The 26,192-nt window shown below is 43.0% G+C and overlaps 1 protein-coding gene across 5 annotated transcripts in view; it reads left to right on the plus strand.

Annotated features, from left to right (window-relative positions):
- Positions 1 to 26,192, plus strand: part of TDP1 (tyrosyl-DNA phosphodiesterase 1) — a 118,191-nt gene that overhangs the window by 85,032 nt on the left and 6,967 nt on the right. For 3 of the 5 annotated variants that reach the window (XR_007774433.1, XM_050953264.1, XM_050953262.1), the window contains exon 16: positions 17,794 to 17,991. The exons of 1 other annotated variant lie outside the window; for it this stretch is intronic. Coding sequence is in view for 3 of the 4 variants with exons in the window: in XM_050953264.1 (XP_050809221.1) it covers positions 17,794 to 17,991 (198 nt within the window). In the remaining variant the exon portion in view is untranslated. Of the gene's footprint in view, positions 1 to 37; positions 203 to 17,793; positions 17,992 to 26,192 lie in introns of those variants that run through there. One more of the 5 variants, XM_050953263.1, reaches the window with a different exon arrangement.

A 26,192-nucleotide genomic window follows, 5' to 3' on the forward strand; every position in this document is an offset into this window, starting at 1 on the left:
GTTCCTATACAGATACTCTGTTATGATGATTTTGCAGCTCTGCCTCAAGAGAGTCTAGGGGTTATGGGAAATCAAAGACTTTGGGAGAAGGAAAACAGAGATATGGAGGAGAGAAACAATTACATGACTGTGAAAAATGATGCACAAAAAAAGTTCAGAGAGAATGTGAAATAAGGAAAAGAAGATGAGAACTAAAATTGAAAAGAAAAAATAAATCCATAAGTAGGGCTACGTGTCTGTCATGGAGATCACGTAAGCCATGGATTCTGTGACTTTCCATGTCCTCCATGACTTCTACAGTGACCAGTGTGGCTGACCTGCTCAGGCAGCCCCAGGACAGCCACACTGGCCACTGATGGAGCAGCTCTGGAGCCAGCTGCTTGGATGGCCCTGGAGCCTGCTTGGGTGGCCCCGGGGACTGTCTGAGCAGCAGTCCTGGGGATGGCTGGAGCAGCCCCAGCTTGGCGGCCCCTGGCAGTGGTCCCAGGGGCAGCCGGAGCAGGGGGACTACCGGAGTAGCCACTGTTCTGCAGCCCCTGGAAGCTGGTGCCTCTGGCCCTGAGCCCACTGGACTCCCCTGAGCAGTGCCTCCCCCAAGAGTAGCAGCCACCCAGGTAAGTTTTAGTCAGGGGCATTTATAGTACAAGTCATGGACAGGTCAGGGGCTGTGAATTTTCTTAAAACATTGAATCTCCCTTCGAAAAAGAGAGATAAATTGCAGGGGAGAAAGGGTTATGAACTTCATAGTAGTATGAGACACTTTCAAAATCTAAAACTCTGCAAGGCTGGATCCTAAACATAGAACAGATAAAGCAGTAAACTGATATATGCATGATGCTGCAGGGCAGGGATAGTTTGAAAGCTTAGAATATACTGAGAATTATGGTGATGCTTCAGGGAAGCCCACAGAATCTGGTAAAAGGTACTTCTTCGTGTGCTGTCCCTATTTATTCCATTCCTGGATATCCTACAGTCTGTGAGATCCAGTCAGGTTGTGCTTCCGGTAAATGAAGCCATACCAGCAATGGCTGAATGGCACACACTGGTTAACTACCCTGACTCCCAAGAGGGTAGAAAAGTGGTACTCTGTACCAGGTAAGGGAATGGAATTCATGTTCACCCACCCTGCCTGGAACTCCTTAGTGGTCCAGGCAGCTATGAAAATATCCAGACAGCAACATCCAAGCACTACCCCTGCTGATACGAAAGTCGAAGTCTCTAGATCTTGTGGAGAGGAATGTGTTCACATCTACGAGCCTTCAGTTTAGAATGTCAGACTATTGGGGCCTTATCACAATTTCCTGAATTACTCTAAGTTCCTGGACTTTAGGGCCAAGTTATCTCAGGAGGACAGGGCTCAATTTTGAGCCTTTATTGATGGGGGCAAACTAGTGGCCAAAACTTTATTATAAGCTGTGGATGATACAACAAGAAGATCCATGGCAACAGCCAGTGGGAGTTGTGCAGTGGGAATCATGGCTGCAGTCTTCAAGGTTTTCCATGGAGATGAAAACATTTTTAGGGACTTGACCTTTGTTTAGGCTCATTCAGTGAGAAGACAAATGAGTCTTTACACTTGGTGAAGGACTCCAGGGCAGCACTCCACGCCCTGGGTATATGTACAACTGTCCCCAAAGAGAAAATGCCATGAACAGCCATACAAACCAAGGCACTTACTTCAGTCTTTCTATCACCAGCACTCTTATGAGCCACCTCACAAATGACAGAAAATGCAGAGGCCAAGATATTTTCCACTTCAACCACAGCTACCCAACCTCATCCCCCAACCAAGAGATATTTTTGACTAGATGCCCGAGAGCTGCAATACAATATTGATGACATCTCTACCTGATTCTGAGATCCACTTCGGGGGATGCCTAGCAAAATTTTCACACAATTGGAGGGTGATAACAGGCAAGTGGGTGCTGGATATCATCCATTCCAGCTATGCCATTGAGTTTTGCCTCCCACCTCCTCCAAAACCCCATTCCCTGTCTCTTTTCAGGGACCATTCTTAAGAGGGTATCCTCCTTCAAGAGAGAGAATCTCTTCTCCAAAAGGAGCAATAGAGTCAAGAACCCCCTCAACATTGTGGAGAAAGACTTCTATTCAAACTATTTCCTAGTTCCCAAGAAGAAAGGAAGCTGGAGATCATTCCCAACTTGGGTTGACTCAACATTGTTGTTTTCAAACTGAAATTCCCTGTGCTTACAGTGGCACCAATAATACATCCCTAGAAAGAGACACATCGTTTACCGCTCTCAGTATGAAAGATAAATATTTCATGCAGATATTCACCCCTTCCACAGATGATTCACCAGGTTTGTGATGGGCTCCCACCGCAGCCAATACTGAGTCCTCCCATTTGGGTTAGCTACAGTTTCCAGAGTCTTCACAAAGTGTTTTCAGTAGTAGCAGTGCAACTCAGCTCATACGAGGCAACTCCACCATCTTCCCATTCTTGGATGACAGGCTTTTGACTGGCAGGTATTGCACCACCTGTGGAAATATGCATAAACATGGAGAAGTCTACCTGTACTTGGATGCAGACCACAGAATTTATATGAATGACACTAGAGTCAATCAGGGTAAACCTCTACCTCCCCAAGGACAGATTTCACACTGTGGGCACTCTTATAGACTTAGTTCTGCACAGCCCTCAACATCAGTTTGAATCTAGCTCACTCTCCTGGGTCATATGGTGCTATATATTTACATGATGCAATTCACCAGTTTCCACCTTCCTTGCTTACAGGCTTGGCTCCAAACAAATTATATGTTGAATAAGCACATCACGAACACCATAGTAAGATGAGGGTCTCAATGACATAGTGGAGGAACCCTGGACACATGTGCATGAGAGTTCCCTTTCTATCCCCCACGCCTGACAAAACGATAATTACAGATGCCTCCCTGAGAGGCTGGGGAGCCCACATGGACAATCATACAGTGGAGGTCACTTGGTCTACTTGGAAAGCCAGAATGCACATAAATCTTTTGGAACTGAGAACAGTAGCAGAAGCTTGCAAAGCATTCCCACCATTCATACAATCCCAGCATGCCCAGATAATGTCAGATAACGTAACAACCAAGTAACCATAAACAAGCAGAGCAGGGCAAGATCCATCCCATGAGTTCACTGTTTCTATAGGTGGAGGAACTTGTGTATCTGGAACCATATCGCCGTATTGACAGTTTACCACCCAGAATTCACTGGCAGACACCTCAGAAGGCATTTCATCACCAATTGTGAGCGAGAGTTACATGATGGTAAACAGCATCTTCATTCAGTGGGGAACCCTTACTTGGGAATTGTTTGTTTCTCAGACAAAGAGGAAATGCAACATATACTGCTCAAGGAGAGCTCAAGGACAGTACTTCAGAAGCGATTCTCCCCTACTGCCTTGGACAGATAGCTTGAGCTGTGCCTTCCTTCCCATCCCACTACTACCTCGGGATCTAGGGAAAATTCAGATGGGGAGGACAAAGATGGTAGATTATACAAATACTGGTTCGTACACACTTAGACCCCAAATTATTTATTTATTTATTTTACAAACTAGCTTCTAGAAGTCAGACAATAGAAAAATATCTACTAAAAAAAATGATAATGCAAACAGATGAGCTTCTTGAAATCTTTCAGGAGCCCCTCAGAAATATAGTGGTGGATTCCTTAATAGTCATGTTGTCTTCCCAAACTTGTCTTCTTGGCTTGCCTGTTTTAATTCACATCCACTGCAGTATTAATCATCTACAAAACTGTGATCACATCAAATTTGATCCTGCTCCCATTAAATCAGTGGCAGTTTTGCCACTGACTTCAGTGAGAGTAGGTTTGAGCCCATCATCCTAAGACATACAGGGTTAAGAGAATTTCACCGTTTGTATAATGTGCTAGGAAAAGCTAAAAGGAAAAAGGGTTGGTCTGCTGTATTAAAAAGCTCTTCAGGACTTCATTTTCCCCACATATGCAGATGTGTTCTTAAGTGCCATTTCAATTTCCCTGGTAACAATACAGACTTAAAACAGAAATGCAGATGTAGCCATATCACTAACATTGTATCTAGGAGTAGTATACAGCATATTGTCCCTAGTAGTAGTAAATACTACTAAATCCGTTCCTCTTTCAATATAGCGGTTAATTATTAACTGAAAGGTGTAGCATTTATTGTATGATGTTTACCATTAATTAAATCTAATCTCTTCTAATAAATCATTAAATGGCAAATACTAACTGAAGTTCCAGTAGCAACTGCACATGCCTACCAGGGGCGACTCTAGGCATTTTGCCGGCCCAGGCACGGCAGGCAGACTGCCTTCGGCGGCTTGCCTGTGAGAGGTCCGCCGAAGCCGCGGGAAAGATGGACCCTCCGCAGGCAAGCCACCGAAGGCAGCTTGCCTGCTACCCTCACGGCGCCGGCAGAGCCCCCCCCGTGGCTTGCCACCCCAAGCATGTGTTTGGCGTGCTGGGGCCTGGAGCCGCCCCTGATGCCTACACATGCAAACAAATTAAACTCTTATTTGCAGCCAGTTGATGATGTGCTTGGGGAAATCTAGTTGCTGATGCCAAGAACTTAACTGACACCCAATATATAAAATAATTCATCCAAGCAATGCCTTTCTAAAGATTTCCTTGAAATGTGGTGTTCAGATTTGTCATTTTAAAACAAAGATTCGAATTTAAAATCCAGATATGTTTAATCATAAACCTACTAGATTTATTTTCGTCCTCTTTAAAAATTCCTACCTACTTAATTAAGATTTCTCCCTCTCTGTCCCTCATCTTCCAACTACTATTCTGGCATTTTACCTACCCTTTTAGTGGCATTATATTTAATCAAAATACAGTATATTTTAAAACATAACCAATGCCAAATGGACTCTTGCCCTTCTACCTCTGTACACTGTGATTTCTGTTTCTTTAAAGAATACTAGTTTGACTGGATTCCTATTCTTGTTCTCAGCTATTTAGTATGAGATGGGCCAGAACTCACCTCTGAAAGATGTTTGGTCTTTGGAGGCAGAGGGAAGCCAATCTCATTCTTAGACCAACTACCAGTACCTCAGTGTGGCCTTCTCTTTCCTCTATCCACTCCAAGAACATTCCATTTCAGTTCCTTGATGAGCAGGAAGTAGAGAGCCCCTTCAATTCTTATTGGAATAGATGCCCAAAGAATATTTATAGGATGGGATGGAAACATCACCAAAAAAAATCAGTTATTGAGACTGTTACCTCCACTCCCTAACTCTGAGGGGATGTGACTGGGTAAATAGGGATCCATTCAAATGAAATCTTCAGATAAAGTGACATATGAGTGGGTAATTATTCTTCCTCTAAAGAGACTATATTGACTGGATTCCTACTCCTGGAGGCAAAAAGGCTCAAAGGGATTTTCCTAAATGGACAGATTCTCCAGTCATGGAGCCAAAGACCATACAAGGCACTTTCATATAACCAGAAAAATCCCCATCAATAACAGAAAATGAGGGAACTGAAGGAAATATTGAACACATGGTAAACAGTCAGAAGCACGGCCATACGGCTCCCATATAAGATTTCTTCTGTATATCAACCTTCTAACAGCAAATACTTTCTTTCATATTAGTACAAATTCAGGTCTTGGACCAGACGCATGCAAAGTGGTCCAGACATCCAGACCCCTCATATCATAAAAACCAATGTGAAAGGATGAGTTTAATAAAGAGTCTGCAAGAACATCCTACCCAAAAAAAAGTAGTTCAGGAAAACTACAGCCTGTTGGAGAATCTTCATCTAGTATATAGGTCAGGCCTCGGACAACTCAACAAATAGAACCTAGACTCCAGTTTAATAACAATTCTGTTAACGTGTGGGAGCTGTGGGCCACTTCCACTGTGTATAGTGAAAAGCTCTTCAGCAGATGAGTCCCATAGCAATCTGATTCCATCTACAGTAATATTTGGGCTTGATCGAGCTCCCCTTAAAGCCAATTAAATTCAATAGCAGTAGCATTTTGGTCCCTATTTCCTTTTTTAAAACTATTTTCCCATACATCAGGGATGATAAGTGATTATAGCAAATTTCTGTATAATTCTTAACTTGATCACTGAATCTGAAAAACGTGCCTGATACTTCATTATATATAGACTCAACAGACTTCTAGATTCACAGGGAAAACCTGACTATCTGAGGCTTCTGGGCTCGTTCATGTAATGGATTTCAATGTAAATCCCAAATTCAGACCGATCAGATGACTTCCAGAATGCTTAGAAACTGATCTGTCCTGGCTATGTCTTTTTGTCTTTTTTCAAGGCTTTCTAAGTAGTACAGATTGCCAGATTCACATGAGACTGATAACTATTTTGTTTCTTATTATTTTACTTCCCACAGAGATTCATTATCCCACTCTGACTGAATAATCATGGATTGAGATGTTGCTTTGTTCACTGAGAATTGTGTTACTGTGTTTGAGGACACTGATGTAGCAATAATGAATGAGTACATTTGGCACATAGCAAATTTAAAATACTTCTGTTGCTTTCCCTTAGTTTTCAGCTGTATTTCAGTATGTCTTTTGCTCACTCTTGAATGGAATGGAAGTTAGGTTTTCCAAAGTTGGTGCAGGGTAGTGTAAATTATACCACCTTTTGCCATTCAGGATCCCTGGGAGGATTCCCTTCAAGGGAAGGCAGGATGGTATTGCTCTTGCCTGTGCTCCGTTGTGGTTTGCAACAGTGGAGTGGCTTTAAGTTGAGGTAGGAACTCTATAGGAACCCACCAGTGGAGCCTGATCAAGAATATTTTAATACCAAGTGCTCCAATTACATGGAGTTTCTTTTTGTTGAGAAAACGAGCATAAAAATGCTGGCAATTCTTGAATTTAGAAATTGCTACCAAACAATGGTTATGGAATTGATCAGCACTGGGGCAGGAGGTAGGTGAGAAAAAGAGAGGTAACCTAGACCTTGGCTGACCTTTACTTTTAAGAAGCTTGTGTGCTCTATGCTGCTTTGCACGTTGTCGCACCACTGTTATCTGAAGATCGGCTTGGTTCATTTGTGGATAGAACTGAGTGGATGGAACTGCTCTTGAATGGCTTTGTTCTCTTTCTGAGAGAATGCAACGGAAGGCTGTAGGCAACTGTTCCTCAGTCCCAAGAGCTCCGTCTCTTGCAGGGTGTCACCATGATCTGTAGTGTAACCTCTTTTCTTCCCTGTGTTTGTAAGATGGGTAGGAAGGTTGTTGACAGCTAGCTGTATGTCTCCATCACATTTGACCAGCCAGATCAGTGAAATGAATTGCCCACTGCCTAGATAAACTTGGGGCTTGGGTAAGAAATAGCTTAACCAGGTAGCTGCTGTACCAAGACCACATTTTTCTCATCTGCACCTGGAAAGACAGATGTCTTTTCTCTGCAGTGTTGGGACCTGGCCACCATTACCCACACTTGTACAAGATAACCCACACAAGCTCCTGGACATCTTACAGACCTCTGGCCCTGCTCTTTCCATTATTGAAGCATTGCAGGAATTGGCCCAAACCCTCTGGCAGATGCCAGTCTCTATTCCACGCACTGCCAAATGATGGATAGACACTAGCAGGTTCCTCAGCAAGATTTTAACTGTTTCTTTACCCACCAATCCAAGACTCCCTTGTGACTACAGCAGCTAATGAGCATTCCAGGCAGGCTTACCCTAGAGCAGGGGTGGGCAAACTTTTTGGCCCGAGGGCCACATCTGGGTATTGAAATTGTATGGTGGGCCATGAATGCTCATGAAATTGGGGTTGGAGTGAGGGCTCTGGCTGGGGTTGCGCGCTCTGGGGTGGGCCTGGGGATTAGAGGTTTTGGGTGCAGGATGGTGCCCCAGGCTGGGACCGAGGGGTTTGGAAGACATGAGGGGGGATCAGGGCTGGGGCGGGGATTAGGGCGCGGGATGTTGGCTCAGGGGTGCAGGCTTCAGGCAGTGCTTACCTCAGTTGGCTCCCGGAAGCAGCAGCAAGTGTCTCCTCCGGCTCCTACGCAGAGACATGTCCAGGCGGCTCTGCTGCGCACTGCCCTGTCCACAGGTGCCACCCCTGCAGCTCCCATTGGCCAGGAATTGCGGTCAATGGGAGCTACAGGGGTGGTACTTTGGGCAGGGGCAGCTTGCAGAGTGGAGACCCCTAACTGCCCCTAGGCTTAGGAGCCGGAGGGGGGATATGCTGCTGCTGCTGCTTCTGGGAGCCACGCAGAGTGGCCTCTGACCCTGCTCTCCGGCTGGAGCGCCGGAGCGGGACAAGCCCCAGATCCCGCTCCCCAATAGGAGCTCAATGACTGGATTAAAACAGCTGGCAGGCCGGATGTGTCCCACCGGCCATAGTTTGCCCACTCAGGCCCTAGAGCCATTCCATAAGACAAGTTTAAAAGACTGGATTTGTATGGCAGGAAGGCTTATACTACCACCAGCCTTCAAATGAGGGTTTCTAATTACCAGGCTCTGTTGTCTAAATATACACTTATTAATTAGTCAGCAATTTTCAAATCTGCAAACAAATTACTTGAGGAGTAGAGAAAACAATTCTCAGCCATAATCCCTGAAAGGCACCTCACTGCCTGAACATTGCTTCAAGTGGCTATTGACGCTGCTAACGCTGCCTCATGCTCCGTGGCTACAGCCATCTTGATGAGACACTCCTCTTGGCTGCAGAGCTCTGGCATCCTAAGAGAGGTGTATTTTTACAACGAAAGATTTGTCCTTCAATCAGAACTATTTCCCCAGAAAAGTGATGATGCTGTTCGCACTTTAAAAGACTCCTATGTGACTCTTCATTCACTGGAGGGTCTCCACCCCAGTAACAGTTTAAATCTGTCTTACTACAGAACCTCTTATCAGCAGAGGTTCCAGGACATCTTCAATAGAAGGCCTGGACCTTCTAGATGTTGCCAGACAGTATTATCCACAGCAATACGTTCTTGTCAGACTTCAGCTTTCAAGCAGCCATTCTGACGGGATAGACAGCACCAACCGTATCTCATCTTCCCTTTGGAAAGCATGTATCTCTTTTGCAATGGTTGGAAAGAGATTACATTGAACAAATGGGTGCTCAGCACAGTAAAGGAGGTACATCCAATTTGCCTCCTTCCCCTTTGCCAATGCATGTTCCCTGTTCCTTTTCAGAGACCTGTCTCACAAGACCATACTGCTTCGGAAGCATGATCTCTTTTGGAATTGGGAGTGATAGAGGAAGATTTCTTTACTAACACAGAGGGAAAGGTTTTTATTCCCAGTTTTTCCCAATTCTCAAAAGGACAGATCACCTGCATCCCATTCTAGATCTAAGAAAACGGAACCAATTCACCAAGAAAATCAAGCTCAGTATGGTCACTCCTGCTTCCGTTATCCCTTTTCTGGAAATTGGTATGCTGCTGTCGCTTTGTAGGACATGTACTTTCATGTGACAATACATCAGTTCATAGCAGACAAAAACCAGTACCAGTCTACGATGCTTCCCTTCCGGTTATCGTCAGTCCCAAGAATGTTCACCAAGTGCATGACAGTGGTAGTAGCCCATCTGCACCTCCTATTTCCTTACCTGGACAATTGGTTAGTTTATGGAAGATCAAGAAACCATATCAAAAACAGCACCCTCATCATCAGACATCTGTTGTCTAGACTTGAAACTAAATATGGACAAACTGACATTACAACCAACACAACAAATAACCTTCATAACAGTGGACCTAGACACAACTGCCATGGCTTACCTCCCTGTGGACAGATTTCAGTCCATAGTGTCTCTTGCTCTCTCTCTTTCAAGTTCATTCTGGAGAGAACAGTTCACTTATACCTACAACTACTGTGCCATGGAGCCTCGTACATGTACGTGACTCATCATGCTAGAATTCACTTCAGATGTCTGCAGGCCTTGTTATATTGACTGAGCAAGCATCCAGTGGACATGCTGATTAGCGTACCTGCAAGAGTGCTTCAGTCCCTCAAGTGGTGGTTAGACCCTCTCTAAATGTATGCAGAGGGATTCCCTTTCTATAACCAGAACTGGCTATGACTCTCATAACAGACACAGCCACCAAAGGTAGGGGCACCATCTTGATAATTTCAGGAACAGGCTTTTTGGCCATCTCAGGAGGTTTCACTCCATATAAATGTGCTGAATCACTGAGCTTTTCATCAGGCCTGCAAGATGCTTATGCCCACCATCAGGAATCAGGTGATTCAAGTCCTCGCAGACAACACTACTGCTATGTTTTACCTGAACAGGCAGGGAGGTACAAGATTGCCTCCACAGTGGCAAGAAGTGATCCACCTCTGGAATCTCTGTTTAAGGAACATTATCTTGTTAAAAGCTTTCACCTTCCAGTGTGGAAGAACACTATCACAAATTCCCATTGTGATGCTGGCAGACCAGGTATCAGCTTATGCCAAGGCCCCTAGACCTCAACTGAACACCGACCAATACGTAAGTGGAAACCAGTCTGGCTCAGTTGTGTGTTTAGCATCATTAATATAGATCTTAAGTTTATAAGAATGTGTTTAGTGTTCTGACTTTATGAATGCTTATAGGATGCTGCATGTAGTAATATCACTAAAAACATCTGTACCCTGTGTTATAAGCTTATAGTGCATGTTTGATTTACACAATTACAGAAATTTATGATGCAAACAGGTCAGCAATTGTAAAATGCTGGCTTCCTACAGAAGATATTAGGTCCTGCCCACCAAGAAGGACCATCATAACCAAATGAGCCATTGTGAAATGTCAAAGAACAAAGACTTTAATTACTCACCCCAACACCCATGAAGGTGTCATCCATGTGAAATTGTCCCATCAACTTGAATTCTGGGGAAGGGAATAAATATTTATTGATATATCAGAGGGATAAATATCAGGGAGGAAGAGGAATTATTTAAGCTTTGTACCAATGTGGACACAAAACCAAATGGATATAAATTGGACACTAGGAAGTTTAGACTTGAAATTAGATGAAGGTTTCTAACCATTAGAGGAGTGAAGTTCTGGAACAGCCTTCCAAGGGGAGCAGGGGAGGCAAAAGACATATCTTGCTTCAAAACTAAGCTTAATAAGTTTATGGAGGGGATGGTAAGATGGGATAGCCTAATTTTGGCAATTAATTCATCTTTGATTATTAGCAAGTAAATATGCCCAATGGGATGTTAGATGGGGTGGGATCTGAGTTACTACAGAGAATTCTTTCCTGGATGTCTGGCTGGTGAGTCTTGCCCACATGCTCAGGGTTTAACTGATCGCCATATTTGGGGTCAGGAAAGAATTTTCCTCCCGGGCAGATTGGCAGAGGCCCTGGAGGTTTTTTGCCTTCCTCTGCAGCGTGGGGCACAGGTCACTTGCTGGAGGATTCTCTGCACCTTGAGGACTTTAAACCGTGGTTTGAGGACTTCAATAACTCAGACATAGGTTAGGGGTTTGTTGCAGGAGTGAGTGGGTGAGATTCTGTGGCCTGCTTTGTGCAGGAGGTCCCACTAGGTGATCATAATGGTCCCTTCTGACCTTAAAGTCTGTGAGTGAAAATCGCTGACAAGAAGAAACTGGAACTGTATGCTTGGACTTTGGGAGGGCAAGATTTCTGAGCATAAGCAAAGGATCCCCAGCTGCTCGGCGTGCAGGACTTACAGAGGTTGCTTATTATAGAAGCCTCTATCACCCTTTGGAACCTAAGACTGTAACTAGTTTGTGTGTATGTTTACCTGCTTTAACCTTGTAAATAACTCATTTCTTTTTATTAAATTAACTAAAGATTTATTGACTATTATAGGATTGGCTACAAGTCTTTGGTATAGGACCTAAGGTGCAATTGACTGGGAGTAAATTATTGGTCCTTTGGGAATGGGAGTAACCTGAATATTATTGCGATTTTTGGTGTAAGGAACCATCTATCACAAAGGCAAGTTTGCCTGGATGGCAAGATAGACTGGAGTACCCAAGGGGACTGTCTGTGACTTCATGTTAAGGCTGTTATAGTGCTTGAGAAGTTCACACTTGTTGTTTGGTTGGTGAAATCTCAGTATAGAGTTCACAGCCTGTTTGGGGTTTGTGCCCTGGTTTTAAGTCTGCCCTGAGATTGGTACCCATGCTTCCGAGCCACTCCAGACAGTTTGACACCCTAGGCAGTGACTTTCTCGACCACTATGAGTGGACAGTTCGGAAAGACATTCTCCTCCAGATCTTTCACCCCAGTGGATGTACTTGGTAATATATTTATTTGCAACTAAGCTCAATAGCAAATGTAGGAGGTTTTGCTCCAGTGCAAGCCACTGCCTGGCCTCCGTGACAAATGCCTTTCTCTTTCCCTGGTTGAATCATCTGTTTGTATTCCCTCTTGTCCCTCTCATTCAGAAAGTGCTCAGGAACTGAAGAGGGCCAAAGCAACCTCAAGTCTCATGGCATCGGCTTGGGAAGACGGTGTTGGTTCACAGACCTACATCAGCTCTCCATAACTTTACTCCTAGTTTACCTCCTGTCTCAAAACCAGGACAGGTATCTGCATCCCAAGCTCTAATCACTCCACCTCATGGCATGCATGATTCCTCGTTGAGTTCTCACAAGACATTTACGATCCCAAGTTCTCAAGGCCATCTTGGTGAGCATCAGGAAGGATTCCACCAGAACCACCTATTCAGCAAAATGAAAAGGTTTTACATTTGGCCGGAATCCTACAAGTTATAATCAAATCCTACTGAGGCTAGACACATACTGGACTACCTATTGCATTTGAAATCCTCTGACCTGTCTGTCTGTTCAGCAAGATTCCACCTGGCTTTCATCTCAGCAATACACCATCCAGTGGATGGGTTTTTTGCCTTTTCTTATCCCTTGGTCTCCAGATTTCTAAAAGGTCTTCGTATTATCCGACCTGGTACCTTCATGGATCTAAATTTTGGTGCTATCCCATTTAATAGGTTCCCCCTTGAAACTTCTATTTCAGTTCATTTCACATTCAGTTTTCTGACTCCAATAAGCATTGCTATAATCTGACTAACGTTTCTCTTCCACTAAGGATAACAGCCCACTCCACCAGGCCTCAGTCCACTTCATCAGCTTTCTTAAGCAACATTTCTATAGCGTATATCTGCAAAGCAGCAATGCGGTTGTCTGTACAAACCATCTCCAGACACTACGCCATTATGCATGCTTCCTGAGGTGACACCAACTCTGGTAAATCAGTGCTGGAGTCTATATTTAAGTAACCCCAAAGTCCTGCCATTTGTAAGGGAACTAGCTAGTGAGTCACCTGCAGTGGGACATATATTCACACTATAACTCAAAGGAGAAAAATCCTCCCAATGTCCCTGCTACTTTGGGCATTTATAGACAGTGATGCAAAGGAATGAAGATAGAGGCAGTGACCATGTCCCTCATATTCCGTCAGCTTAGTACATGAGGAGAGCAGGAGTGCATGAGCTGCTTAGTGGTACTGCTAGCAAAAGTCTTGGCGTGAAGTGCATTGAGCGCACATCACCTACAGTGGAATGTATACATGCACAACACGTGTTGAAGAACAAAAATTACTGTAAAGTTAAGTAACAGTTTTATTTGAAATCTGGAAGTTTATTTTACTTTTGCCTTTATTTACTCCAATAATGTTGTTCTTGCTGTATGAAGTGGATGTCATTAGTTCTTAGCATCTAATTTACAGATGTGTATGTGACTAAAGCTTATTTGCCAACTCTTTGGAGATAAGTAGCTATTTTTAACAGTACTGAAGTCCTTTTGTGGGCAACAATTGACGTTGACAAGTTTATCACTAGTTTCCATACACTTGTGGCAAAAACACTTACTACGGAGTTTACAGAAGGAATTTATATTGTAGACATTGCTATTGCTTTAATAACATGAACAGTTCACCTGTCATCTTTGCAGGTATTAGTCACTCACATAACTACATGTGTTTGTTTTTTAACCAACAGGCCATTTAAACAACAAAAGGACACGTTATTACAGCATATACAGCATATGAAGTTCTGCATGATGGTACGACTTTGAGAGTCATCCACTCAAAACTCAGATAAATAATGTAGGCAGAGATCCCGCTGGATATAAAAAAAAATTTATATATATATATAGCCTAACTCAATTTGGGAGATGTACACATAAACAATAGGCTATATTTTTTTCATCCATTCTCCTAGTGACAAGTGATGCTTGATTCTCTTAGGATACTTTCAGATGGATGCCAGATGTTTTATTTTTAAAATGCAACTTCAGTTGCAAATTCTTTATCATATCTCACCTTCACCCTCTCATAATTCTGTAGACAAAGTGTAGTATCATTGAATACAAGCATTATGAAATCAGCTCTGAACACACAGGTTTAAACAAATTGGGGAAAAAACCTAAGTCCTGCTTCTGCAAAAAAAAATATTCTTCATATAACAAGGTTTCTGTTTCTCCCCAATGAGGAAAGATGCTCTTTCACCAGTACTAGTTAGCTTCACTTAAGGAGAGAGAATTATCTTGTAGTTAAGGTATAGGACTGGATTTAGGAGACCTAGGCCTTGATTCCCCTATCACACATATTTTAACCTAGTGTAATGTCTGTCATTCCAGTGGACTTATTCCTAATTTACACTAATACAAATGAGAAGATAATCAGGTGCCTGGGTGGAATTCTTGGCTCTGCCACAAGATGCTTCTTTTATCGTGGGCCGGTCACTTGATTTCTCTGTGACTCATCATAAAACGTGTGATAATTCTCACCTACAGTATCTCAGAAGAGCAGTGTGTGCCCTAATATGTATTTGTAAATGTCTTTCAGCTACTTGGGTGCAGGGCTGGCTCTAGGTTTTTTGCTGTCCCGAGCAAAAACAATGTTGGCTCCTCCCCGCCTCCTCCCACTTTTTTTTTTTTTTTGCTTTTACATATTTGCACTTTGCAGTTTTGTTTTGACTGTTTAAAATTTAAAAAAAAATGAAAACAGAATTTGTAGTTAGCGAAATAAAACAATTTCTTACTAGTGTAATTTTAACATTTAATTTTAACAAAATCACAATTACAAACAATTTGGGTTCAGCTATACACTAATGAAAAATGTTAGTGTCTTCCAGTTTCTCATAAATTAAAAGAATTTATATGAACTGAATTTTTCTGGTTTTTATACTTGCGTAGTCTTTTAATAAGTCAGTGAAATCTAAATTTTTTGCAATAGTACTTTCAGTTGAAATTAATGTGAGTCCTGACAAACAATTTTGAGACATGATGGACCTCAAATAATGTTTTAGTAATTTCAGTTTTGAGAAACTGCGCTCACCAGAAGCCACCGATACTGGTAATGTTAAAAGAATGTGTAATGCTATTGCAGTGTTTGGAGTGAACAAATAATTTCTTGCTATAAATTCTAATACTTTTAGAGGAGAAGTTTTAGGATTTATTAGCTCAGATAAAGCTATTAATTCATCATACAATTCTACTGCATCAATGTCAGCAGCGTTATCAGTACTGAGCGCTAAATGTAGGTCTTGGCAGTGCTTCATGAGGTCTTTGGAAGACTGATTTTTAATGTTTCCAATATCGTATAAAAATTCAGAAGTATCACAAAGACCATGCAACTGACAAAATATTTCTTCAATGGAAGTTATAGCTACATCCAAAATATAATAGAAACATTCAACTTTAAACCTTTCGTTTGGATCGAGAATAGGATCATCACAAGCCTCATAACAAAACTGTCTTGTTTTTTTCCGAGGGCAAATGAATTGTTGAGGTGCAAACGTCTGTTCAAAATCAAGATCCTCTGCTATTGTTGTTGCGTCTTTGACAGTTTCTTCAAATACTTCATCTTAACAGTATTTTTTAAAATATTCCAGCGTTTCATTCAAAATTGTCTTTGCCTTAGATATGTCTATGGTTATGTTCTGCATAACTTTGCTGGTCAAATTAATTTGATTTAGAATATTATGCCAGATAACCATGCAACATGAAAATTGAAACTGCATCATTTTCTGAGCCAATGTTTCAGCTTCATGTTGAAATGAAGGATCATACGACAAGTCCTGGCTTATTTCTAATAGTGCATCGTAAATCTCTCCTGATGAATATCGGAATGGTCTAATAGAGTCTATCCTGCTTTCCCATCTAGTTTGACTTAGAGGTTTGTGTGAGGTTTTTGTTCAAGATGCTTCTTCAAGACTGCCCAACAGTGTGTGGAAGCACTAAAAAAGTTGTAAATTGCTTGCACTGTGGTAAAATATGAAACTGCATCTTTAGATGATTTGGTGGCATCGCTAACAACGAGATTGAGCGAATGCGCATAGCAAGGAATGAAAAAAACGCAATTGTTTAAATTCAATATTCTTTGCTGTACACCCGCATGTCGTCCTCACATGTTTGAGCCATTATTGTACCCTTGGCCATGCGTATTTTCTAAAGGTATTCTGTAGTGTTCCAGTCTCTGTAGAATTACATCTGTGAGGGCTTTCCCAGTAGTTTCATTTGCTGGCATAAATTCTAGAAAGTGTTCACAAATTTTCATCATGTTTCAGACATTGGAAAACTATTGACATATGCTCGGTTTTGCTCAGATCTTGAGTACAATCAACTATAATTGAGTAATATTTGGCATGTTTCAAATTCGATAAAATTTCATTACGCACCTTATTAGAAATTAATTCTATAATCTCATTTTGTGTATTTTTAGGCAAATAATGGGTGTGAATCTCTCCATCTTTCACTCTTCGTACATGCTTAGCCATAACATTATCAAATTTTGCCAATAACTCAACTAATTTTAAGAAATTTCCATTGTTATTCTCATATAAAATATCCATGGATCCACGGAATGCAAGGCACTGTTCGGCTAGGAAATTAATGATTGCCAGTAAACGTACACAGCGAATTTCTGAATTTAGTTGATGTTGCTGTACCGCATCGATTGTTGTACTGGAATGTAATCTGTTTGACAGCTCAATCCAATTTGTCAATGAACGTAAATGATTTTTTGATGTTTCATGTTCTTTCAAATGCTGATGCAACTTTTGCCAGTTATTAAAACCTGCAGTTGCCAGAAGAATGTCCGAGTTACAGAACAGTTCGCAGCAAAAACAAAAAACTATATATTTGGTCTGTGAATATGCTAACCAAAATCTATTAATTTGTTCTCCATTTTTCATTTTTTCTTCATACTGGATGGCATAAATCGACTATTTGACTCATTAAATGGTTATTCAAATGTAGAATCTAGTTTTGAAGGACCTTTTTTCACAATAATCATTCGCATTGCATGAGTAATTGTCGGCCATGTACTTGGTTCCGATCCTATGTCAGTCTCTCCACCTTCCAATAATTATTCTTCAGTTTTAGATTTGGATAACAGTTCTTCATTTCTGGACTCTTCAGCTGAAGTAGTAAATCTTTTTGGATGGATTGTGATTGTTCGTCTTTATCAATTAGCAAAGATAATCTTTGGTCAGATTGTTGTTCATCTTTATCAGCTGATAAAGGTAATCTTTAGTTCGACTGGTCTTCATCAGTTGATGAATAATTACCTTCAGTGTATTGCTTAGAGCTTTTTCCTTGATTGTCAACTTTTGTAAAATAGTTTTTCTAATTCTTTTTGCCATTTCTCTCTCTGTTGCCAGTAGGCAGCACCGGAAAGTCATTTTAGTTTTTGTCCTGGCATTTTAGCCCTATAACCACTGGCACCGATGCAAAACGGAAATTAGCATGAATGGCGCCAATAGGGCAGCACAGTACACACACGTAATCATGATTTGAGTGACCGTGTCACAACGTGACAATATTTTTCACGTCATGTTCCTATTGCACTACTGTACTTGCCGTAGGTAAGGCGCTAATCATTGGGGTGAGAGAGCTTCCCACGAGCTCGGATACACACTGGACCCAGCCCTGCTGGTGTTTTCCCAGCGCTGAGGCCGCCCAGCTGGGAGCCCAAGGGGCATGCAATGGAGAGAGCTCGGGGGCTGGAGGAGCCAAGGAAGAGGTGCTGGGCTTGCTGGACAGATGCTTCCCCTCTCTGCCAGGTTGGTTGCCCCTTGCAGGCGGGGAGGCAGAAGGAGACTCCAGGCACCAGCATGCTGTGCGTGGCTGGGGAGGGAGACGGCAGCCTCTGGGGCTCAAGCAAGAAGAAGCTTCCGGGGACCCTCCTGACCAGCCTGACTTGCTGCGGATCTGGCCAAAGGTGGATTCATCTCCCATTGCCGCTGCTCCCATGGCCAGGGGTTGGGGCTGCTGCTGGATCCCAGCCCCACTCATCCTCAGTCTTCGCCTTGGCCCCGGCACGAGTTCAGTTTAGCCCGGGCTACTGCTCCACTCCCCTCTCCCTTCCCCTGGCAGGAGGCAGAGATGGGGACAAGCTGAGGAGGAGCGGCCCGCCCGGGCCTCATGTTCTGCCCGTCCTTTGCAGCTGCGGCAGGGCTGCGCTACCGGCTCCCGCAGTGGCCACCTTCCTCCTCAGGCAGGAACCGATAGCGCAGCCCTGCCCCAGCTGCAGAGGATGGGCAGAACATGGGGCCTGGGCAGGCCACTCCTCCTCAGCTTGTCCCCACCACACCCCCACTCTTCCCCAGGCAGTGGGCTGCTCGGGCCACATGTTCCACCCATCCTCTACAGCCAGGGCAAGGCCGTGCTACCGGCTCCTGCCTGAAGGGGATGGTGGCCGCTGCCCGCAGGCGAGTAGCAGGGACACGCTCCCCACTTAGCCGGCTCTCTGCCCCTCTGCACCCCGGCGGCAGAACAACAGGCTGGTTACCATCCCCGGGGGTGGTTAGGATCTCGCCCAGGACACTGTCTCAGGTTTGAGCTGGGGCCCCAGCATTATGCCGTCCCATATATTTTGCCGCCTCAAGCACCTGCTTGTTTAGCTGGTGCCTAGAGCTGCCCCTACTTGGGTGGAAGACCTGATGCAAGTGCAAAGTATTATTTTATTATATAATTTCTGAATTTAGCCAGATTTTACTGCTGCATATTAGCACAACTTGTGGAGAAATAGTTGCATGACAAGTCTTTAAAGGCAAGCTAAGAAAGTTCACTCAGATGTTTAAACACAGTTTTATATTTTAGTATTTTACCAATATAGAATTAGGTTCTGCATTGACACAGGTTTGTTAATGATACTTCTTGTTAATGAGCCATGACTGATATCTTCATTCAAACTCTAACATGAACCAGGTTGTGAGAGGAAACTGTATTTCAGTATCTGACTACACTTTGGATCCTCTGGAGACTAAACCGCAAAACACTCTTCTAACTGAGATCATAATGACAGAAGGCTCTGTCTTTCAGAATACATGGAAACCTGTCACAAGCAAGGTTGGCTCTAGCTTTTTTGCTGCCCCAAGCACGGCAGGCAGGCTGCCTTCAGCAGTGTGCCTGCAGGAGGTCCGCGGTCCCACGGATTCGGTGTCTTGCCTGCTGGAAGTCCGCAGGTCCCGCGGATTTGGCGTACCTGTCGCCAAATTGCCGCCGAATCCGCGGGACTGCCAGGTCCTCCCACAGGCAAGCCACCAAAGGCTGCCTGACTACCGCCCTCACAGGGACTGTCAGGGCGCCCCCCGCGGTTTGCCGCCCCAGGGACACGCTTGGAGCGCTGGTGCCTGGAGCCGCCGCTGGTCACAAGCAACACGTTACCAGGGTCTAGTTTATATAAAACAGTCTATATACAAAATTATGCATCTGTGTAGATATATAGAGAGATACATGACAGTCAATTGCTTGTGAGAGTAGCCACTTTATACCCTCTTCCCTCCCCATCCATTTTCCTCCTCCATTTTTCATTTTCTCTTTTCTCCTTCCATATCCCTTGCATTTTTTAATGTCCCTGCTTTCCTTCTTCCTAAAATTTTCCCTTGGTAGTGCAGAAAGCATTCCCCCAGTAGCATCCACAGAAGCAATGTGAAATACATGGCCCTGGTCAGTTTTGTCCTTTGCTAGTGCAGAGCCATTGGGGAGGGCTGGTGTAGGAGCAGAAAAGGTATTATTTTTCATTGTTTGTGGGAGGACTCCCATGAAATGGAGAGGAAACAGTGTCTCCTTCTCCCAGCAACAGCTGAAGATAACATCTGTGCTGTTCATGGACATGTACATCCCTCAAGACCCCGCAGTAGGAGACGGTGAAACTGACTGGGAAAGTATTTTGTATAAGAACAGCTCTACAAGTGCAGGTATTTGCCAACAGCAGAATTTTGTACCATATTAATATACCTACCTAGCTAGAAAGGGATGAACATTTACTTCAGATAGAAACAAAATACAGGGATAATTTAAAACAGTTTTAAGATTGGAGTATTTCCTGTCACGCTCACCAAACCGAAAACTTTAAAAACAAAAAAACCCACCACAACCAACCCCCACCCCCATATACTTTTGTAAAACTGAATACCATTTTATAGAATTTCTGTTGTAAGTCACAACTGTGATGCTGAATGCTTAATTGGGATTAATGACCAGCTGGGTGATAATGGCCAGTGAGTCTGCTGACTGTGTCATTTATGCTTAAGTATAAGGTAAATGGAACATTGTAAAGTACATTCCTTTGAATTAACAAATTATTTAGGGAAAACATTTTAAGATAATTTTATCAACAGGGAAAAGAGACCCTCTCATAAGTTATCTGTTTCAACTGTCAATTATATGGTTATTCAAACAGTATTTTAAACTTGCACAGCACTGTTCTTTCAGAAGGATTACATGGATATGACTATACATACAGCTATCTCTGAGTGGAGGATAACAGCCAGGTAGCCCACACTCCACACAATAATAGACTAAGGGTAAATTTTGGCCAAGGATTTTAGGTCAAACCTGAAAAGCACCATAGCATCTTTATTATCCCAAAGAGCAGGAATGATCTTGATTTTTAAGGTCTTCCCTCCTTTCCCCCCAAGCCCCAATAAATTAAAAAACAGACACCTGCAAACTGCTTAAAATTAATTATACCAAGCATGGCAGGATCACAGCTCAATAGAACCAGTAGGCACTGGAACCTTTGGATTCAGTGACTCTGAGTGTTCCAAACCTAATGCTTAGATGTATAAGCCATCCCCTTCACCTTTTCTTTTTCACAAAGAAATGCAATGTGTGTGAGTTAAGGTATGCATTTGGGTCTGAGAGAAGTTGAATTAATTAGCAAAGCAGATAGAAAACTATTTTAACGTTCTATGGAATTTGGATGTTCACTCTGAAAACTTGCTTGTTTATAAATCAGCAGGAATTAAGAGCAACTATTATTCAGTTGTGCTCCCGATTTAATCACTCATAGGTTTACAAGGGTCTGGTGCAATGGAAAGAGGACCACAGAGATGCAGTAACTACATTTTGTATTTCATTCTTTTTGAAGCAAGCTGCATTGTTTTGTGTCTTTTCTCTTCTTGGCTGTACATTCTGTACCACCATCTGTCGTGCTTCATGAGAACATGAGGTTTCCAAAAGGTTTCTGCCGGTTTTTGACATATAATACAATGTATCATGTTAGTAAAATAATAAGTACCAATTTGCAGCAAACTTAACACATATTGTTGTCAGCTCATGTTATCACTTTATAATACAGCATTTCCCAAAGATGTATCCTTTGTTCTCCAGAGTCTCATCTTTCAGGGATAGCCTGTTACAGTTGTGGAGAGAACCTTCCAAACATGACCCAGTTGTAACTGATGCAGTATCAGCTGTCTGAAATTGCAAAGAGCCTTGAACAATAAAGTTGAGGTGGGCACAGCCTGATTCAGCTTTATGGCTGCTAACTTAGCTGCCAATGATATTTTCAGTGTCAGTGTTGCTCACTGATTCATTTCTAATCAAAGCATGAAAGAAAGGAGAGGAGCATTGAGAGTATGAAGAGCTATACCAGTAATTCCCAAAGTATAGGGGACACTCCCAGCAAAATAGTTGCAGGGAGCTTGCTTCAGGCCTAGGTCTACTCTGCAGTCGCTCTTGTGATAACTGTGAAGGTACCTGTGTTTCACTACAGTGTGCCTCAGCATTTCTATTGCATAGTAAGGCTGATGGGAGGCAGTGTATGGAAGGCAACAAGGTGGTGTGGAACAGCTATTTTATTCTTAACACTGAAGTAGTGCTGGGTCAGAGTTGTAACTTGGCGTTTTAGCACACTGGATGACCAAGCATATTTGCTCCCCTTAACGGTTTTTTAAAGATGATATGAGTTAGGATATTATAGTGTAATGATAATGCATTTATTTCTGTGTACATTATGCAGACAATAAAAGCTACTGTATGATTCTTTTAAGTGCCACATTAATTTTCACACAAGCCCTTAACATCCCTATAGTATCCTCCTATATACACCTTTAAGTAAACTCATTGATAGGTACTAAAAAAAATTGACTGAAAATAATGGTAAGGTAAATATGGATACTGCAATGAGTTAATGGCATGAAACATATTCAGAAAGACATAAAATTGCATTTCTGTTTATTTAAAAAAAAGTGATTCTGGTCGTTTTACATCATCCCACAGTGAGACTGTGGCTAGAATAAACAGCCACCTCTCTCAATGACACAGCAGAGAATAAGTGGGACTCAAGAGTAAGCAAAGAATGAATTTACTGTGGAGGTGGATTATCTAGAAATTGAATTACCAACATAGCATCTGACTCTGTATAAGCAGAAGCCACTCTTTCTCTGGCTTTTATAGGAGGGAAACAGCCATTTTGGGTGGAGCGGGGGAAGGTTATAAGATTTCTGGTTTTTACCTTTTGCTTTGTGATTTTATTTTTCTAAGAAGAGTATTGATTATTGTTTGCTTCCTGCTACAGTATTATGGTTGGCTTATATCTGATCATTTCTCAGGCTGAATCCTGCCAAGCAAATTGTGGTTATGCCCCTTTTAATTATAGCAGTATGGCTTGTTTGTATATGGCCAGTGCAGGAAGTATCATTCAGTTGGGAAAGCTGTGTGGTGATAGCTGATAAGAGGCATGACACATCTTGGCAGGAAGTTAGACCAAATGACCCTCGCAGTCTCTTCTGACCCTATGGTTCTGTGTTTGACTTCTGGCCAGACGAGGCCCCTGACACTTATGTGTGGAGACAGAAGAAAGTATATGGCTGTGATGATTGTGAAATCATATTATGCTGTGCTTCAGTGTGAGACAGTGCCATTACCATAGTTAAAATGGCTAGGTGAAAATATCGAGGTGATGGTCCCGGTCTCATAGAGGAGGGTGTCAGGAACAGACTGGCTGGGTCACAGCCCGGAATGCTACAAGCACAGGTCACAGTGGACATGTTTCTTTGCCGCTGCATATCTCACCAGCAGCCCCAAACCAGATCTGCACCCTATTGGTCTCTTCACTTGTACAGTGAATGGCCTGTATTTTTACCTGTCTGGGCACAACTGAAAATTGTCCTTAGCCCAAAATTAGAGGTCTTTTAAAAGAAAAGCCAAGATGTGGTTAGCATGCCGGGCCAGTGTACCCTGATGGTGTCAATTCCCTGATGTGTGAATGCACCTTGCTAGCCGTTAATGGAGCATTATAACAATGGGTCAAAGGGAGACTCCTTATTTTGTTCTCTGTTATAATGATTGGGGCAGCAACAAGTAAGGGTAGGTCACAGTAACAGGAAAACACAGTCCAGGATGGAGCAAGGTGTTTTACCCCTTACTGAGTGTTGTTACTTTTGCAGTGTTTACTTTCTTTGTTTCTACTGTTGTTTCTCCTAACTGCGGCCCAGGACTTCTTCATTTTTCTTGTCTGAACACTTCCTCCTAAGCGTGGAAGCCCCTCAGCAATCAGGGCAGGTGGCTCATTCCATTTGGGTAACTGTTTACCCTCTCGGCCCCTCCCTGTGCTGGGACTTTGCTGTCTGCCTCCATCTGACAGCGCCTCACCCCTGACCCCGGCTCCTATCCCCACCCCCCAGTTTTGCTCCTTGGTCCCTCTCCTGCCCTTCCCTCCAGCTGTTTGACACCCCCTCACACGCAGTCAGTTTCTGCCCCCTTCTCAGATCCTGCCCATCCCTCCTCTATTTGCTCTCCTTTAACTTTTTTTAATCCCCAGCAAGGGCAACAACTTCAGCAGATGTTACTGAGCAATGAGCATGCTCATAGGAGCCAATTAGCACTCAGTGCCCTTCCTGCCTGCCGCCCTGCCAGAGTCCTAGTGCCGTAGAGCCTGCTCCTGGGGGGTCACTAGGCCTGCAACCCTGCTGGGAGCCGGGGGGCTGAGCATCCTGGGCTCCACCTGCGCCCAATCCTGCAGTGGGGAGATGACACTGCTGGGCCCAATCCTGCGCGCAGCCCTTTTTCACCCCTGGCAGTTCTGCAACCTGGGCGTCTGCTCCGCTCACTCCACACTAGTTACGGCCCTATGCAGGGTTTTCAGGCATAGACTTGATAGTGGATAAGTGTGTTTAAAAATGGTTGGAGGGGTTAATTGACTCCATTTTTTTGACTGATCCCTTGTACAATCTCTGGATTATCCTTCAACTAACCAAAGAGTTCTAGGGAAAGATTTTCAGAGTGCATTGAAAGTTAGGTGCACAACTCACATTGACTTTCACATTGAATGCCTCGCTGCTATTTGTGCTTTTGAAAATCACCCTTTCTGCCACCATCACCAGTGCTGCACTGTCTTGTGGCAAATGTAACTCTCCTCAATAGGGCTTCCTAAATTTAAAATGTACAGAAACTTTCTAGTTCAAGAAAAGATTGATTTACATATGGCCTGATCCAATGCCCCTTTAAGTCAATAAAAAGAGTCTTATTGACTTCAGTGGGCATTGGATCTGGCCCATGTTGAAAAAAGATAAAAGTTTGAGCCACAAAGTTTGGATCCAAATGCAAACTTCTGCAAAGTTTTGGGGAGCTCAGATCTAAGAAGTCATTCCTGTCACCAGTATTGACATGTCACTCTCTGAAGTGAAAGTAAGGCCAACAAGATACATTGATATTATTAGACTCACATATGAACTTTGCTGCATTTTATATTTGTTCTTTTTCAATCAAATCCCCATTCCCTTCCATTTTCCAGTATGTGCACACTCACTTTTTTGACTTTTACAGAGCCCAAAATAAATACAGAACTACAATCCTTCTCCAACGATTAACTTTTATTCTAGAAGTTTAGGGTTACAGTAGTACTTCATCCAGTTATTTTCCTGCTTTTTTAAATTGGCTTGGCACGTGGTAATCTGGGGTTTCTGAACCCAAAACTTTTGATAACTTTTACTCTTGGAGAGGCGCTGGCAGGAAATAAATCGGTGTGGACATGACTGTCCGCCGATGGATGGTTGATACAAGCAGTATAACACAAGAGTGCTCTTATTAAAGCTGTGCTGCTACAGGTTAGTAAAACACTCCAACCCTCCACATTTACCAAGGTCTGGAGTGGTTTTTGAGTGGTACAGCGGCAGTCTTCCGATGACCAATCTTCTGTCTGCCAGAGGGGACCCTCAGATGAGTCCAGGGAGAGAATCCTGAAGAGTCCAACTACCACAAACTTTCTTCCCTTATTTATTTGTTAGTATTACAATGACATGTCAAAGAAAACTTGTTAAGGAAGCAATTTCGAAAGTTAAGCAAGAGGTTTCATTTTGATTATCAATTAGCCAGATGTGTTTTTGCAGAGTCCTCATGCCTTGAGGCCCTGACAAATACATCCTGAAGGGCAAACATAGACAAGCTTCCTTTTTTTGTCCCCTAAAACTGTACCTCCACAATTTTGACAGAGATCTTATCAGGAAGGGCAGGGGGGAGAAGGGGGTGTCAGGCTGTTCTCTCTTGTGGTCGCCCAAACCCCCTCCCCTCCTGACTTTTCATCATGCTAAGACTGCTGCTCAGGCCCACTAAAGTCCTCCTAGTTTGGTTGCTTTTGGCAATAAGCAGTAGTGATCCAGACACTTTACTGGTCCTCCAAGATCTCCCTGTACAGTGTCTCAGTTGTTATAAAACACACAAATGACTACCTCCCATTCTGTTGTCCTACTCTTATTTCTTGCTGTTTAACATTGTTTTTTAAGGGAATCGTAGCTGAATCCCACAAAATTAAACATTACATAGTCATTACTAGAAAATCTATTGATACATCTCAGTGTTATTAAAGGAGTCTTCTCACTTGATTGTGTATTTAGATCTTCCACATCCAACAGTGTCACACATTACTGCATTACTTTAGATACAGAGTTGCACAGAAAAACTACTCATTTAAAACCCCAGATATGTAAATAGATCAGGAAATGTCTAGGAAGACGTGATTAGGTTTATCCCTTTA

The sequence above is a fragment of the Gopherus flavomarginatus genome, chromosome 5, assembly GCF_025201925.1.
Source record: "Gopherus flavomarginatus isolate rGopFla2 chromosome 5, rGopFla2.mat.asm, whole genome shotgun sequence".
Taxonomy (NCBI): Eukaryota; Metazoa; Chordata; order Testudines; family Testudinidae; genus Gopherus; species Gopherus flavomarginatus.